At 35.8% G+C, this 17226-nt stretch overlaps 1 protein-coding gene across 4 annotated transcripts in view; it reads left to right on the top strand.

The window, feature by feature from the left end:
- The window catches only part of arid4b (AT-rich interaction domain 4B), a 50721-nt gene that overhangs the window by 2163 nt on the left and 31332 nt on the right, over window positions 1–17226 (top strand). For all 4 annotated transcript variants that reach the window (XM_044135879.1, XM_044135881.1, XM_044135882.1 and 1 more), the window contains exons 2-3: window positions 22–70; window positions 14602–14712. In XM_044135879.1, coding sequence (XP_043991814.1) covers window positions 65–70; window positions 14602–14712 — 117 coding nt within the window. In that variant the 5' untranslated portion in view covers window positions 22–64. The remainder of the gene's footprint in view (window positions 1–21; window positions 71–14601; window positions 14713–17226) is intronic.

The following is a 17226-nucleotide window of genomic DNA, read 5'->3' as shown; positions in this document are numbered from 1 at the left end:
TCTCCATCCTCCCTTTTGCAGCCTCGGATTCCTCACACTGGTCACCTAGAGGACTCATAGAGAGATGAAGGTATGTTCATTAATTTTTCATGCATTTTGGGCGTTAGAATAGCAAAGCTCAGTTTCTTTTTTCAGCTAAATAAAATGTTCTTTTTCTTTTTCTTTTGCTCAGTGGATAGATGCAGGTGTAAAGATCAGCATTCATGAACTAGACTAGTCTTTTTAAATAAAAATGTGATGATTAATATTTTTAAAATTAAGTTTTTGTTGCATTTTAAGTTCTGCTGCATGGTGTGGATGTAATTGAAAATAATGTAAATGTGAAAAGCATTCGAGAAGTGACATTGTTTACCCAGCTTTATTTTGTTTGGAGATGCGTCCCAGCTGCAATTCACTGGGGAATATTTCTTCTTCTTCTTTAAGTGTTGCTGTGCCTTTAGTTATTTGAATCTGATATTTTCATTTGTTATGGGGGCCACGCCATTCCTGACAAATTTCTGTGTTTTTATTCGCCACTTGCAGCTCACAGGAGAGCAATTCGCAAGCATGCTGATATGTTTTGTGATTGAGGTGATGGCGACGAGGCACAGATCAGACTTTTTTTGCCAGGCAAATACTGATTTGAGGTCAAAATTGCTATTTTCCCCCAAGGAAAGACGATGATGTGCTGCAAGTGGTTTGAAAATGAAGGACTTACAAGATTATCCCTATGTTTCAAAGCATATTTTTCTAACCTTTATCTGATTCTTATTAAACTTCCAAAAGTGGCAAATGAGAGTGCATGTTGATGGTTGATGCATTGAACAAAAAGTGTTGGTGTTTCCTGATTTTGATTAGTTTAATTTATAGAAAAAGTATTTTTCAGAATGTGATTTGCTGATGAGAGAAAATTCTCTGGTTCTGATCTCCGGTTGGTTGACTGGTGCATCTATAGTGAAGCAGCTGTGATAATGACCTGCATTGTGGCGCTTTGCCCTCGCTGTTCTTTCTCTTAATTATCATCCGTCACCTACTAACAGACAGGTGAAAAGGGAACCAAAGAGTGTTACTTGATAAACAAAATATTCTGAAACAGAGAAATCTTACTCTAGTCTCCATATTAAATGGGGAAGTTAATCTGATATGATACAAAACTTTAACTGTTTCCAGACTGACCTGCATTCAGACTTGTAGCACTGACCTGAGCGACAGTATATGTGACAGCTAAGACAGATGGTTTGTCTCATAGGTGTGTTTTGAAAAGCTTTTCACCGTCATAGAAATGACAAAATGCTTAAACTAATGCTTGATTGACATTGAAACTATCTTTGCTGCTTCATTTTCTACAGCCATGTTCAAATAGAGATGTTGTCTCCATTTAATCAATATTTATCTTTTTTTATTGTTGCTGTATATAGTGCCACTTTCCACTTTCCCCTCTGAGTTTTCTGGCTGTATTGATGCCAGAGGAGGAGTCAGCTTTTCAGTGCTGCTTTGTCTGATGTTTGTTTAGGACTTATTGTCTCTCCGCCTTATGATTCCCAGCCTATTTAAATCTGCTGCGCACTTTAACAACTGTTTCAAATTTATTGGACGTTTGTTTAAATTTTAAGGTCAGGCTTTTACATTATTAGCTATCAAGTTAATGCTTTACAGATCTGGAATAAAGACTAATATGAGCTTGGGCTCAAAATTAAAGCAAATTTTTGAAAGGCGTTGTATAGTGTTGTACATTTTTGCCCATAAGTAAAACACTTTATTACAGTGATTTGCAAAATCATTGATACTCCTTTTAATTGTTCACATGCTATTACATATGAACATTAACAGTACAGTTTATAAAGATTATATTTGATACAGAGTGGTACATGGTTGTGAGGCTGCAAAAGATTCAAACTTGGCTAAGGGTACACCTTGCAACATTACAACAAACTTAAACATTAAGTCGGCGCTAAGGGGAATGGTTTGGAGATATAGAGATAAAATATTTATGTTGGAATGACCTAGTCAAAGTTTAGACCTAAATCTAACTGATAGTCTTTGTTTAAAACTAGAAAATTGATCACAGATGCTGTCTGTCCAATAGAGCTGTGTGTAATCTGACCATCCAATACAATACAAGATATTCTGCTCCCGATTCAATATAAATTACAATATTCAACAAATGCTTTTTAAGATTTTCTGAAAGACTTTAGAGAGACAGAGTGATTTTGGTGACATTTTGTGTCTGTTCCATAGACTTGGATTGAATTATGAAATCCTGGTGTAATAAATCAATTGTAACTGGATGTTTCATTACATATAATTTTTAATATACATGTGCAAGTGGGTTAAAAAGTGTCTTATGTGATAGCTGTCATTTCATTAATGTTGATTTGATATAAAACTCAAAGTAGGATTTAATGTATTGATACTCACGAATGAAAAATTGATACTTTCTGAGTTGAAAATATCGATAAATATCATAGAATCAATATAATTACACAGTCCTACTGTCCAATTTGACTGAGGTTGAGCAATTTCAATCTCGGTGAAACATACTTCAAAATTCAGTTAAAAAATGATTTTTATCTATTTGGATAATTTATAACCCATATCCTCCAACTATCTTCAAAAAGTTGCAATGGATGATGATGCTGTGGGCAAGAATAATCTCTAGTAGCAGTCAGTCTCAGAACAAGTATAAAGTCTCTAACTTAAGACGCTGTGTAATAGTGTCTTCTGTAACATAGTCAAAATACACAAATATGACAGGCTAATAGCACACTTTACAGGCAGCAGAGATGATATGCCACAGTAACATGTCCTGGATGACTCCATCAGTTGTTGGCAAGCTCTGCTAATCCACCTCATTTGCTTTTGCCGCTCCTCTTTAATCTCTGTCTGGCTGTATGATTAGAAACCCGGGAAGAGATGGTTTGAACTTCCTCCTTTTCTCTCTGCTCTTTGGTCCTGCTCTGCACCCAGGAAGCCTCCTTTTTTAACTCCTCTGAGGTTTGGGGTCGTAGTTCAAGTATTTGTTGGGCTTTTGAGATGCTAATCAGCTGCTCTTGGTTGTAACAAAGAAACCACATTGCCAAGGTTACGCATCATATCAACTGTCTGACAGTTAAAAAATAAAAGAGCAAAAATCCTTCCAGTTGCACAGCATCCAAAACCAAAGGAAAAATGTAAGGCTTAAACCAAAAGAGAAAAAAATAAAATAAAATCTGCAGAAAGAACACAAAACAACTCCAACAACTGCAGTTTTATTAAACTATGGTTGTACAAGTTGATTTAGTAGAACTTAACACAAATGCCTGCCACTTGTTTCAGATTTTTATTTATACATAAAAAAAGAAAATTGTCTCTCTTTCACTTTATACGCAGTTCTAATAAAATGCACTGAGGTCTGTGGTTGTGAAGGGACAAATTGTAAAAAACAAAACAAGAAACCCCTGAAGGGATAGGAATACTTTGACAAGGCAGTATAATCACATTTCTTTATGATGCGGGTGAAACATTTTTAGTGGAGTTACTCATGTGTTAGCTGCAAGAGTGATAGTTAACAGCATGTGGTGCTGCGGTAATATGCTACATAATCATGCAGTTGAAGAGGGCCTCAGCAGGTCAGATACATTAGTCTCCTTAACGTTCTCTTCTGGTAAAAAACGTCTCTGTTAGATGTATACAAAGCATCTTTTAAGAGTGTAAATATACATTTGGATCTACGCTGTAAGGTGTAGCGTTTAAAATCCACACTTGGAAATGTGAAGATAATGTTTCAAGTGTCTATAACATAAATGTTGCACAGTTTATTTTTGACAAAGTTGCAATATTGTTCACTTTAATAGTCATGCATCTTGGAGTCATGCATCCAGATTTCTTTCATTTTATTGTAATGTTTGGAAATTAAAAAGTGGCTGCTTGGCTGGAAAAGCAACTTGGAAAAGGACAAAAATAATAGTCCTCCATTTATCCCAGAGAAGGGAAAATCAGCATTGATGTTTTTTACCCAAAATGTTTGCAATAAGTGCCAAACTAAAGGCATTTAAGTTATTATTATTTTCCCCACCGAGTTTAGAGCTGCCATAGCATTGCCAAGGTAACACCCGCTGAAGCGCCCATCAGTGGGGCTGTGGTCGTTCTGGTTTGCACAAAGACATGATTCACAGCAGGATTATTGTATGTGTGAGCCCGGCTGGTGAGGGAGCTTAATTCTTTCCTGCATGCCCCTTACATGTTCCTTTGTTCAGCCTACAAGGCTGTTTGCTGGGGAACAATGTAGTGGATTAGACACTATTGCTTAGTGTTCTAGCAACATACTGTTCCTAAATGTTATGTTTAAAACATGCAGATCTTAAGCATAAATAAAATTAGTGCATTGCAGTTCCTCAAGTGAAAGTAAATGGATGATGTAATGGTGTTTATTGGACCACTACATTTAAGTTTTAATGTGACGCTGCTTTTTTCCACTTCAACCTGAGGGCTATACAACAAGGCAGGATTATAGGTAACTTAGTAAGGTAACTTTCAAACTGAACGGTGAGTTTGCTGTTTCTCAAAGCTGATAACTAAATTGTCTCAGAAGTTTCAGTATATGAGATAACTCATGTGAAGTGCTTTAATGAAACGATCAAAAAGATATGGATACTTGAACAGAGGTTTGTCTCACCTCTCTTTCACTCAGAACTTAACTGTTGACTTTTGGGGAAAGTAACCCTCATTGATGTCCGATCCAAAGGGAACGCTACCTAGCCTAGAACAGAAGCCGAATACTTAAAATCTTACTCCGTTACTTTTGAGTTCCTCTTGACTCCTGATTAGTTTTCTTTATTAGGATGGAGATACAAACAGATCAGGGTTTTCTTTGGCTTATACCAGTTTCTGAGTTTTTCTGAGCTCTGATATTCTGCTATTAAACTTTATTGCACATCAACAAAAAATGTTGAAAACATGGAGCAATAAAGCAAAAAATTTGCTTTTAAGGCCCACCGAAAGCAATTACATGATTATACTTGTTTATGTAGCACAACTTTGAATTGTCTCAATTAAATTTTAATTTTAATTTTTTTTTACTAAACTCAAAACAAAATGCAACAAAGTACCTTTTGATCGGTGCTGTGTTTACCGACAGAAAACTGAAGCAGTTAATGAACAGAAAATATATATTTGACCTGCCAAAGGATAATTGGCCAATTTTTTGGTGCCTCACTGGTTCTAATAAACTTGCTTTTTTTTGTTTATTGTTATTTGGGCATGCAGAACATGCCGGAAAAACAATTTGGGCATGTTCTGCATGGTGATTTACTTTTTTTACTTGCAAAAAAAAAGTAAATCACCAAATTATGACCATACATAAAAACTCAAAACAAATCCACAGCATAACAACATTGTGTAACATTTTAACTACTCTTTGAGAGTTTAAATCACAGATTGGCAGGCAGAATATTGAGCTGAAGATCATGTTTATTGTGTAAGTTAAAGATGTTGACATTTTTTTTATTATAAAAATTAATTTCATCAGTGGGCAAGATTTTGAATCCAGCAGGTCTCTCTGGGATTTCCTGAAGTCTAGAAATGTATCTGTAGCCATTAGTATGTTTTTTTTCATTTACTTTCCTTAGTGCTGATTGGCTGTATCCCCCAAATAGTGGAAATAAGCATCAGTGTAGATGTTAGTTTACGCCTAAGACAGTTTCTGCTGTTCAAAGTAATGCACATTAAGGTACATTTGGTACTTGAACTAATAAAATTAAAGATGTCATTGAAACAGTGAAAGCTTTGAAGCATTCAGGCCAACCCTGAAGGAATCGGTCACTTATGAGTGAGGCCACAGCTGCACCATCTGTGTTCCGGCTTTAACCTTTTATTGGTGGCCAGGAACAATCTTTTTTGCTAACCTTTACAATAAGAGGCTTGTTGTCACTCACAATGTCGAAGAACAGAACTATAGGCTCTAGCGTATGTTCAGCTGTGGAGGTGGTGGTAAAATTTTTCAAGACTTGATAGTTTTTATTGAGCAGCAACTGATCTCACTCTGCAGCTGCAAGTGTCACCTTGACATGCTTTGGTGTGTTTCTGTAAGCAGCTTCCCTCCTTAAATAATCCTGAGAAGACATTAGGTCACTTGTAATCAACAATTAAATCACTTCTTTTTTTTATTTCATCCTTTCTACTCATGTTATTTTGACTTTAGAAGTAGCTTAAGCTAAGAAAATGTCTTGTAAGGAGTTCAGATTGGTTTCTTTCCATGTCAGCCCCTGGTGTGTTTTGTCACTGCATGCCAAGTCTCATTTGTATGTTTAATCAAGCACATGTGCCTGGAGTGTCTTCCACATCAGTAGCATTAGATGAAGGTCTTGATGGCTCCTCGTTGAGTCCTTGCAAATAGCAGCTGAGGTGGTACTCAAAGCTTGTAAAAGATGCTGCTGTTAATATTCCTGACAGAATCGTAGCAGAGCAGAGGACAGTATTTTTATACTTCTCATCGATAGAGGAGTTTTCCTCCCTTGAGCTTAGTCATCCTGAATTGTTGTTTTTCTTTGTCTTTGAAGAGGACTCGTTATCAATTAGAACTAGTAGATGCAATGAAACTAAAAATGTTTCTTTTCAGACAGCCGGAGGCTTTAAAGTAGTCCTTGCAATCTATGCAATGAATGGAATTTTCTTTCATAGTTTTACTGAATGCGGGGAGGCGGGGCAGGACTAGAAACAAACTGTCCTCTGTTATTGTTGGCATACAGGAGCAAATGTAACTCGGGCCTCAGAAGACAGACTGTTATTTCTCCTCATTGTTGAGCTGTGTAGGTTTGGCTATGCAGCTGTCAGGATAACCCAAGCTGCCCTCAATGACTAGGAAGTAAAAATGATAAACAGCATTAAAGAGAAATGATCAGAGTCAAAAGTGTTGCAGTGAATATTTGTGTTGCAGCTCTGACTGGCAGAAGAGCTGCTCTGCTAGTGTGCTAGTGGAACTGGTTGATGGGTCATGTGAAACTGGAGACTGCCGGTCCTCAGGCCCATCGTCTCCAGACGGTCATGATGGGTTGTTCTGAAAAAGGAGTCTAAAGTTCACCGGCATCTTTTCCTCAAACCTACCTGTTTTACTTAAAAAGCAGTTAGTACTAGATATGTACCAGTAAGAAATTTGTGTCTGATTTTTCAGTTTTTGTAAAGCCTTGACATAACCAATTCTGATTTCACTTTGATGACTGTAATTAATTTTAAGTATTTTTTCCCCAGTCTTTCTGCCTTTAGTGGCCATGAATGATTTACTCAACAGCAGAGGTGACGTCACACTGTGTGTGTGTTTGAACAGTTGCTGTAAAGTTTTTCTTTATTATTTCAGAATGAAGGTGAAGTGACTGTATCAAAAAACTTCCCTTTGCTAGCACAATTAACCTGGATTGCTATCAGTCAACGGATATTCCCTTAGAAATATAGAGTTAGACCCCAGTCTGTTCACGGTGGAATATTTGTAAAGCCACCTATTCATAGAGTTTTATTTTTATAGAGCATTTGTAAAATATTCTAAAGAAGAAAACTTTGGAAGCTGAAACCATAATTTCAATGTATTTATCACGCTATTGGGTGGCACTAAACCAGCAGCCAATTAAGCAACGGCAACAAGGAAAACTGTGAATGTTACCTTCTGAGATACGGCTATGACAGTTTGCACTGTGTATTAATGCATATCAAAATATATTTGGTATTCTTACTATTAAAATAGACAGTTATTCCTTATTCCCTGCTCCCTTTTTGCCCCTCAGAATGTTGGGTACAAAACAACAAAAACTACAAAACAGTGAAAGAGTGAAATCTCATGGGAACCTGAATGAACAGATGGCATACCTCTGTTGAGGTTTTCTTTCAAATAGCTTCATTTTAAACTCTTAATTGGTACTAAAATAGCTAACTTTGAGTCTTTTTTTAAAAACAGTAACTTTAATTCTAGATATTCTAAACTCTTGTACAACTTGCTAGATGTTAAGTTGTATGTGTGTGTGTGTGTGTGTGGGTGTGTGTGCGTGTGTGTGTGTGTGTGTGTGTGTGTGTTCATGCTCACCAATTGGGGCTGATCAAGTCAAAAATACTATGATTCTGTTGACCGCAAGATTTATCTGCACATCTGTTTTTTACTATGTTTCTGTAGCTGTGTGTTGCTGATGTTTCCATTAAAAATGCACTGCAAAGCTCGCCAGTCGTGCATGTCACAAGTTCTCAGAGTACTTACATTATTTTGAATTTATGGGGGAAAATGGCAAAAACAGTATTACAGCAAAATGCATTCTGCGTGGGTGATAATAAAGCACTTTCTCTGGCATGAGATATGTACTGCATTTATTAGATTGATGAAGTCATTAATATTACATTTCATTTGTGTCAGGACTCATGAGTGCAGAATTGTTTTTTTTGGTTTCAACAACAAGATCAATTATGTAAAGTTCTGCTTTTTGAGTCGACTAAACAGCCTTGAAATTCCTTTTATAGGAAGATGATTTACAATAGACTTCCACACACTCCGCTTTGTCGGAGGCATGACACCTGTTTTTATGAACCGCCTCAATTCTAGTTAATTGGCTGGCCTTAACTACAACTCCTGGCTGATTTATGCAACTTTACTGGAAAAAATTAATTGAATAAAATCTTTCCCTTAGCTGGGAAGACCTCACTTGTTTATCTTCCAATTATTAGTTAATAGAAAGAGGTGTTACTTTACAGACAAGCTGTAAAGTTTAGTTAATTAGTGTTTTCACTACAGATAAGTACATGCAGTATGATATTTTCTATGTCGGCTTGTCCTTAATTGTTACCCATTAATGAAAAAAGGTAGAGCAGAATCTCCAACATAAGCACAAAATAGTGTGTAGCTGTATATAGGCAACTGTTCACCTGATTTGTTGTTTTTCCTGTCTGACTTCTTTGTTTTATGCTTTTCACTCATGCTGTGTAAAGTCAGTAGAGGTTCCAAGTGTTGAAAAAGCCAAATTTCTTCACTTCTATCTCGGCCGTACAGGTTAAAAAAAACCCAAACAACCTCTTGTCTGGGTTGTAAAGCTGATGTCCGATATATATATATATATATATATTTTTTTCCCCCACCACAGAATAACTGAATGTGGCAAAAGCTTAATAAAAAGGAAATTCATATCTAATCTCTTGAGTTTGGATGAGTATTTAAAATCACCTTTCCTTTCTTTGCTTTGTAAATGTCTCTCAGATGGGATTTTTAAAATGCATAATAATTCCTACAACTTTTAGTCTCTCTTTTGGCAGTGGAAGTGTGTATGGTTAAAAAATGTGAAGAGGGAAGGGGGGGTAAGAACACGGCAGCTGAAAATCTTGTTGAAGGTTGCTGAAGAGTGATGACATTTAATTTGGGAGACCAAAAGCCCCCATTAATGCGTAATGTAATCTCTACCCAAGACAAAAGTAATGATAAGTTCTGCAGCTTGAATGTGAGCTCATCAAGTAAAGATTTATAAAGTGTGGAGGAGGTCAGGAGAGTTGTCTGAGAGTACCTTGGTGCCCTAACAAACCGGCACGCTCTGGATACATTTAAAGATACATTGTGTTTTGCAGTTTGTTTTTGATTCACAGCAGGGGAAATAAGTTGAAGTAGATGCCAGTTATCATGGATTAATATTGTTTTCAGAAACCAGCTATTGATTTAACAAGCTCTGCACACATCAGCAGATATTTTTTTGCTCTGAGAGAAAACATCTAAAAATAAAAACCACCCCAAAAGAAGACATTTCTTCTGGAATAGACTTTTTGTTCATAAACTGAACCTTTTCGTGGGCTATATGTCCACTGCTTAGACAAAGTTAGGTACTGGGCACAATTCAATATATATTTTTTTATTGGGTTTAAACTAAGATATAATTCATGCAGTAGTTTTGTCACTGTTGTACTATCTGCATGAAAAGATGTTAGCATCACTGCAAGCACATCTGGTTGAATTATGGAGTCAGATAGATTGCTAGGGTGTCGATCAAAAACAAAGGTACTGCATGGTATTACTTGTTGCTTCATGTGATGAATGTGTAATTACAGTCATAAATAATACTTATCATTGGACAAAAAAGCAGTGGTGTTGTTTTATTCTTTAAGCCACATCTAGCTAAGTACCTCATTTACCCAAAGTTGAAGTGTGGAGGATTGTGTGTCAACACCTGATTAGTTGGCTGACTTTCTGCACATAAAGATCCTCTTTGACACCAAGACGCCTGTAATCTTTGTCTATATCATGGAGGTTTTATTATGGTGTGCATTTAAAACACAGGAACCTAAGTCTTGGCATAGAGATAATAAAACAACTTGCCAAGTTCCTCAAGCCTTTTATCCTCTTTGAATTGTTTCAAATACTAAAAATTTGAATTAATACGCAACATATCAATTTCTGTTGTCCTTTCCGTTGTACTTCCTCTGCATCTATTTACGCCTCACATGATTGGTTTTCTGTTACCTGTGGCCTTGCCTATATGGCCCTGCCCCCTTTCTGATCACCAGACAAATACATAACATTTTATAATAGTTTTACTATGAGACTCTTCCTTGTTGTTTTGCTTGTTGGAAGTAATGGGAAGCTGTGTTTGTTTCTTGGCCTTCAATTGATGTTAAGGTTTCTCTGTATCAGTTCAGTTTGTTCAATAAGCGTCAGAACTAGGGCATCCAAAACATAAGGTTTATACAGGCAGCATGAAAAGTGCAAATGCATCAAACTTGTGATATAAGATCCTACTAAATATAGCAACCATGCAGTCATTTGCGATTGCGGTGTTGCACACATTCATTTTGGAATACTGGCTGCGGTACTTTAATTTGTATGCATTCAGAATCATAATCTAAGGTTAAATATACTTCATATGTCTCCCATTTAATTTATTTTAACAGTTATTTGTTTATACCAAAAGGATCCCGACCTGCAAGCAGTTTCCACATGTGAGCTGATTATCTCCCTAAATTTGTATATCCACTATGCAATTATGCATCGCAGAGGCAACATCTGGTGTAAGTGATTAGTCACTTTTAATTGCTCTTTGTGCTGCTAATCACTGGTGTAGTTTGTAGCTACAGTTTCATGATATGAACAGTAATCTGCAGCTTCTCAAAGTATTCTGTTTGCTCCTTGTTAAGTGTGCACAATGAAAGAACAATCTTAGTCTTATTAGGACCTTGTAATATTGAAATGTACTGAGAACAACTTGTCTGCAGCGAGGGCTTTAACTTCAGCTTGTAGTGAATAAGACACAACTACCGTTGAGGATTTTATCTTGTTAAATGTCTTTTTTTTCCTATTGATTATAATAATCCATTTAATCACATGTTAACTTTTCTAACCATCTAAAAAAAATTATTTGATCATCATTTGATATAATGCTGGATCAATAATAGTTTCCACAAAGTTAAAACTGGCTGAGCAGAAGTAAAAGGTGTGTCCTATACACCATCTTCTAAAGAAAATAACCTCTGAAGTGCATTAAAACAAAATGTAACATTATAAATTGATACTTTGATCTAATCTTCTTTTAACTAAATAAATAAATAAATAAAAACTTATACAGCTGCAAATTAAAGCTTACCTATTGTTAATGTTATAATAATGTTGTCCTACCATTTGTTTTCAGTTTTCCTTTGTTCTTTTTTAGAAATAAATCTAAAAGTTTTTTTGAAACCTTTTAGGTTTTAATGGTGCAGATTATGCTCCCATTTTTCTTTTCTGCTCTTTATTAAATAACATAAGAACATCCAGTCAGCCTGGCTACTGATAAGCTTAAAATAATGCATACCTCTGGATGATTCAGGTTGAAGTTGTCCTTCTTATTTTTGCCTGCCTTTTTGTTCCTTTTAAAAGTAATTTTAGCATTTTGAAGTGTCCCAACTTGAATTTATAGGGGCAGCTAACGATTAGGATGATGGCCAGGAGACAAAATACCTGTGGAAAAAAAAACTGATTAGCTCTTTGTAGGAAATGTTAGCTTGCTGTAATGCAAAAAAGCTTTGTAGTTTTTGAAGTAACTTTTTTTTCTTAAAACATAAATAACAATTTTTTTTTCTAAACTCTTATCTCATTACACATCGTTTTATTATTTCAAAAGAGATTCCTGTTCCATTTTCTATCAGAAACATATTTGCTGATTGAAAGGAAATCATTTATTTTTCCTTAATTTTCATCTTAACTGTATGTGCTTGGGTAGAGACTGGAGTCTGCTGCTTTGCACATTTTTATGACTGTGCTTATAAGTGTGTTTTAGTAGAATTACAGCTAAAGCACACTGGAGCAACTGTGTCACACACATCATTTCTTGCCAGCAACACAAACAGAAAGGGTCACGGTTAAGATGAAGCTGTTCATTGGACTTTAGCCAAGGGTAGTTCCTTCATTAGGAGTGATGCTTGACAGCAAAACACTGAAAAATCTCTGGTTTGTTTCTTTCTGTAGTAAGCTAGAAGTCCAACACCTATTTTATGCATAACTCTGTATATTGACTCAGCCGAGTTACACCTCGTGTTATTTTTTTTTGTTTGTTTTTTTTGACAAATGTGTGTGTCTTTGTGATGAGCTGTTACAGTCTTATGGCTTCAGATTTAAAGCTATTTAAATCTGAGTTAGAGCAAGAAAGACTCCAGAAACTCAGGGAGGATAAATTTTGGCGTAATCAAACAAAGCAAAACCAAAGCAAAGTATTCCAAACAATAGATGAGTGATTATTTGAGGGTGATTTAGGTAGCTTCCAATTAACCTATAGTTGACTGTGTAACACTGAATAAACTTGCTATGAAAACTTTTAATTTCCTTTGAAACATAAGTGCTATTTTTTTGTAATCAAACGTCTTTATGAAAGAAAACATTTAATTTAGATACAACACAATTTTATGTAGAAACCATACTTTTAGATACTTTTTCTTAGGTGAAACTGTGTCTCTACTTTGTAAGACATGGAAGTTGGAAAAGTAAAACTGAAATCAAAAATAATGTAGGTGGGAAAACTAATTTGCGAAGGCGTAAAATTGATATCTAAAAGCCCTGTAGGTGGCACTGTTTTACTTTCCATGTGATGACTGGCTGATTTAGTTGGGGAAGAGGAAACTGATCAGACCCCAAGTGTTAATATTAATCAGTAATTTAAGCAGATTATAGACAAAGTAATACTGATGGTATAAAATTTAAGTTCATATTCTTAGTTTTACTATTTCTTTAAGAAACACGTGCAAACAAGAGCTTTATAAAAACTGTAACTTTCACTAATTTTTACATTTTACTGTTTTTAAATGAGGTTCTTCTTTTGCAAAATAAATTCAGAAGTGTAAAAATGGTAAACTAAATAAATGAAGTTTATCAATAGCAGTTTTCTAGCCAATCCTGGTCTATAAAAAACCTAACATGCCAATACTAATATTGATTTATTTCTTGTAACCGACAGTCAGGTGTTATCTGGTTACAATTTACCTTCAGTGTTCCAGTCTTATTTTATTGGAAAACACTGAACAATACCTATGAAATAATATAAACCTGTTTTAGATGCACATGATGTAACATTCTCAAGTGTAAATAAAATGTTTGGATCATTGCTGTCCAAACTGCTAAATTTAATAAACTAAACTGAAAAAAGTTCCCCTGGTGTTTCACTTTTCACATTTTAAAAACAAGCAGAAGTTGCACAACAGGTTAGACTACAGACTGTTTTGAGCCTCTTGCCCCAAAAGTGCACTGCATTATTTTTCTTTTACAAAAAAAAAGTTTTGAGGTTAGTTGAGGGAAACTATCAAAACAAGTTAATCCGCCAGTAAAGTCTCCAGAGTTTTAGTTTCCTTGTCGTGCACAAAGAAAATACCGACATGCAGCAGCTTTGTGCCTATTTAAATGTAAATAAGATAGGTTTCACACGCAAACATTGGCAAGATTGCATTTCATCTAAAATTAAGGAAATTAGGGCTGATCGATTAGTGCACTCCAAGTTTTTTTGTTTTGGTTTTTAGGGCGATATGTGGCAGTCCTTTTCTTTCTATGCCGTGACTGTCTTTTTTTTTTTTTTTTTCACGACCGGCAGCAAAAGGTGGGGGAAGAGCTTACAAGAGGAGGAAACTTTGCTTTCTCAATCATCTCATTAAAAAGAGTTTAAACCAGAGGAATCATATAATAGACATTGTGGGGTTTTTTTTTTTCAAACTTATTATGAAGATCCGTGCCTAATATCATTGTTATTGGTGCTTTTATTTAATTTATTTTGTTGAAACACCCCTAGTAAATCTCTCATCACATTTTCTAAATGAGAAACATCCCTTTCTTATATTCACACACACCCTGCTCTCTCTAAATCTGCTCCTGAGTGGAGGGGGGGTAAAGGCTCGATAAACATCCAATAACAACACAAAATGGTGCTGCGTGTTTGGAGTAGCTTCGTCTTTGTAATAATGAGAGCCACAGTGAAGTGGCGTTTTTTGTTTGCTTCCTCTGAGGCTTGTTTTCCAATACCCACAGCAGATGGTATGTGTTTTCCATGGATGAAACTCTGAGCTTGGTGGGTTTTTCACAATGCCGGCCTACGCTGCGTAAAACCCCAGCCTTGGCTTGGAGAATGTACTTGTGTCAATAAGCTACATATTGATTAACTGAGTTTGCTTTCATTTCCACAGACTCTAGAGGAGCCCCCCTACCTGACGGTAGGGACAGACGTGAGTGCAAAGTACAGAGGGGCTTTCTGTGAAGCCAAGATTAAGACCGCCAAGAGGCTTGTCAAGGCCAAGGTAAGTCGTGATTCAGAATGCTCATGTGGCGAAATTAAAAATTAATTGTCTGCCTTGGCTGCTGCTGCTTGGGAGCGTGCAACTTTGTTTGGAGCGGCTACAGTGGAGATAAAACAGCTCTGTAGATCTAAAGCCAAGGGCGAGTTGGATACATTCAATGCCCTCCTTTAAAGATCGGCTTGTTGAGATGATTAGACTGTGCTTATGGTATTAGAGTCTGACACATTGATACTCTTATGATTAGATGCACATTTTAATTACTTCACTGGGAGAAGTCCAGCTGTGTTGCTTGCAGGAGCTCCACCACCTGCTTTGTGTTGTTTGTACTGGTTGTATGTGGCTAAAAGAGTGATCAGGATCCCAGCTGTGATCAGTGCCCACTCACTACCTCCGGTTCCCCTCTTATCTACAGCTTCTGTGCACTTTGTGGCAGACAGAACAGCTGCCGCCTGCCAATCCCCTTCCTTCGATTTTACATCTTCCCTATGAAGGCATTTCATGATACACATAGTTCTGTCTCTGGTTTCCCAGTGGGGCAGGAGCATCTGGAGAATGCAATAGAGACCCATCTTTCATTATGCCTGAGTGTGTAGGAGGAACAAAGATTGGCTGCTGGCTCTTTCACCGAGTCTGTTCACTGTGGTTCTCCCTGTCGAAACAAAGGAGCGACGACATCCTGCTTCTCTGCCTCACCGACTTAAATCATCAATGACTTGCTGTTTCACTCTCATTCACAGGATCAAACACCCGTGACGAAGCATACCGCAAGATTTTCTTAGTGTAGATGATGTTGGCTAAGAAGAAGCAAGCAGTGCAGCCTCAGCTAGTAAATTCATTACCATACTAATTGGCTCAGTGACAGGTTTGTTTTGGAGAAGCTCTAATGAGAGCATGAGCTTTGTTGCACAAATGTTGAAACATGACTATTATACAGTGGTTGGTTTTACTGTGAATATTCCACTGTAATGGAGTCTTCTTCACCTTATTTACTTTCTGTGCTTCATTAATTTTTGTCTGCTTGTTCAGCTAAGTCAGTAACTGCAGCGTAACTGTTGTTTTACGAGACAAGGTGAAATGATGTGAATGAGTCTCGCTCTGTATAGTGCAGTCTGTGCAAGAGGACTTGTAAGAACGCAATTAATGCCTCAGAGGCCTATTATGCGTGAAAACCAGTCCAACAAATACTGACAAGTGTGTAGAGACATGTTGTGATTCATGAATTTAGTTTTTTCACAGATTTTATGAAAGTATTTATTTATTTACTTACTTTTTTATTTTAATTACAGTTATTGAGGTTTGAATGTAGAGCAGGGCAATGTGGAAAAAAAGTCCTATCACAATAAAATATTTAATATTTATATCCACATATTTCATGATATAAAGCAAATGACTATTTTTGTTTAATGTTCTATGGTACTGTTAGATCATAACATATCAGGTTATTTTTCATATTAAAGATTTATTTTTAAAAGTTGAAAATGTCATTGAATATTGTACAGCTTCCATTGAAAATGACCTGTCACAATAATCAATAAATCAATTAATTGCATGATAATTTGAAACAAACTCAATAATTTTCATTGACCTGATTTTCTCTCTTTTTACCAAAAACTGGATGATGAAGGTAGTTTGGTTTCAATTAGCCCTTTTTTTGAAGGATAATTTTGTTTACAAAGACTTCAAAATTAATTTTATTTGTCGATGTTGTTTATGTATTTGGATATTTTCAAAATATTTTCTACTTCCACTGTTAAATGTTCTTTAGAATTTAATTTCTAATGATTTTTGAGAATGTGTACTTGCTCTATAATTTTGTCATTACCATGACATTTATTAAAAAATGGTGTCAAAACAACAATATTTTCGCTTATCGTAATAACGTCTGGAACAATTTATCGCCTGGAAAAATTTGTTATCATGACAGGCCTAGGAATATTTAAGAAAAACGTAACAAAAATGGACACGTTTTTTTTTTACTGACGTCAAATAAATAAAATGGGGATTGAAATATAAATTCTCAAACTCCCATTTCTGTAAGTCATTTAAAAAAATTATATATATATATATATATATATATATACTATTTTTTATTAAAGAATAAGCCATGAAAAAAAACTAAGTCAAAATAAACACAACTTCAGTTTATGTCCTCTTTGTAAACATGAGCAACAAGACTTAAATAAAATAAACATTGTCTTTGCTTTGAAAAAAAACAAACAAAAAAAACAAAAAAAAAACAAACTCCAGTTAGGGGAGTTCTGTCTCAGTGCTGTCAGTCTGTGTTGGTTCAGATATTGCGTTGCACAGGGGATGTTTTCTCAGGGCGTTTAACACTTGTTCTCGTCTGGGATTGTGACATTTTACATTCTACGTGTTCCAGCAGGTGTCACTGGTTCAGGTGGTTAAACAGATTGGTGTTATTCTCTGACTTCTTCCCAATATTTGTACTACATGGTTTTATTGTCCAACTTTAAGTAGCCAAAATACCTCCAGTTAACTGAACCATTCAGGCCC

The sequence above is a fragment of the Gambusia affinis genome, linkage group LG13 (assembly GCF_019740435.1).
Source record: "Gambusia affinis linkage group LG13, SWU_Gaff_1.0, whole genome shotgun sequence".
NCBI lineage: Eukaryota > Metazoa > Chordata > Actinopteri > Cyprinodontiformes > Poeciliidae > Gambusia > Gambusia affinis.
The sequence above is the reverse complement of the archived record's forward strand: the minus strand, read 5'-3'. Positions and strand labels throughout refer to the sequence as shown.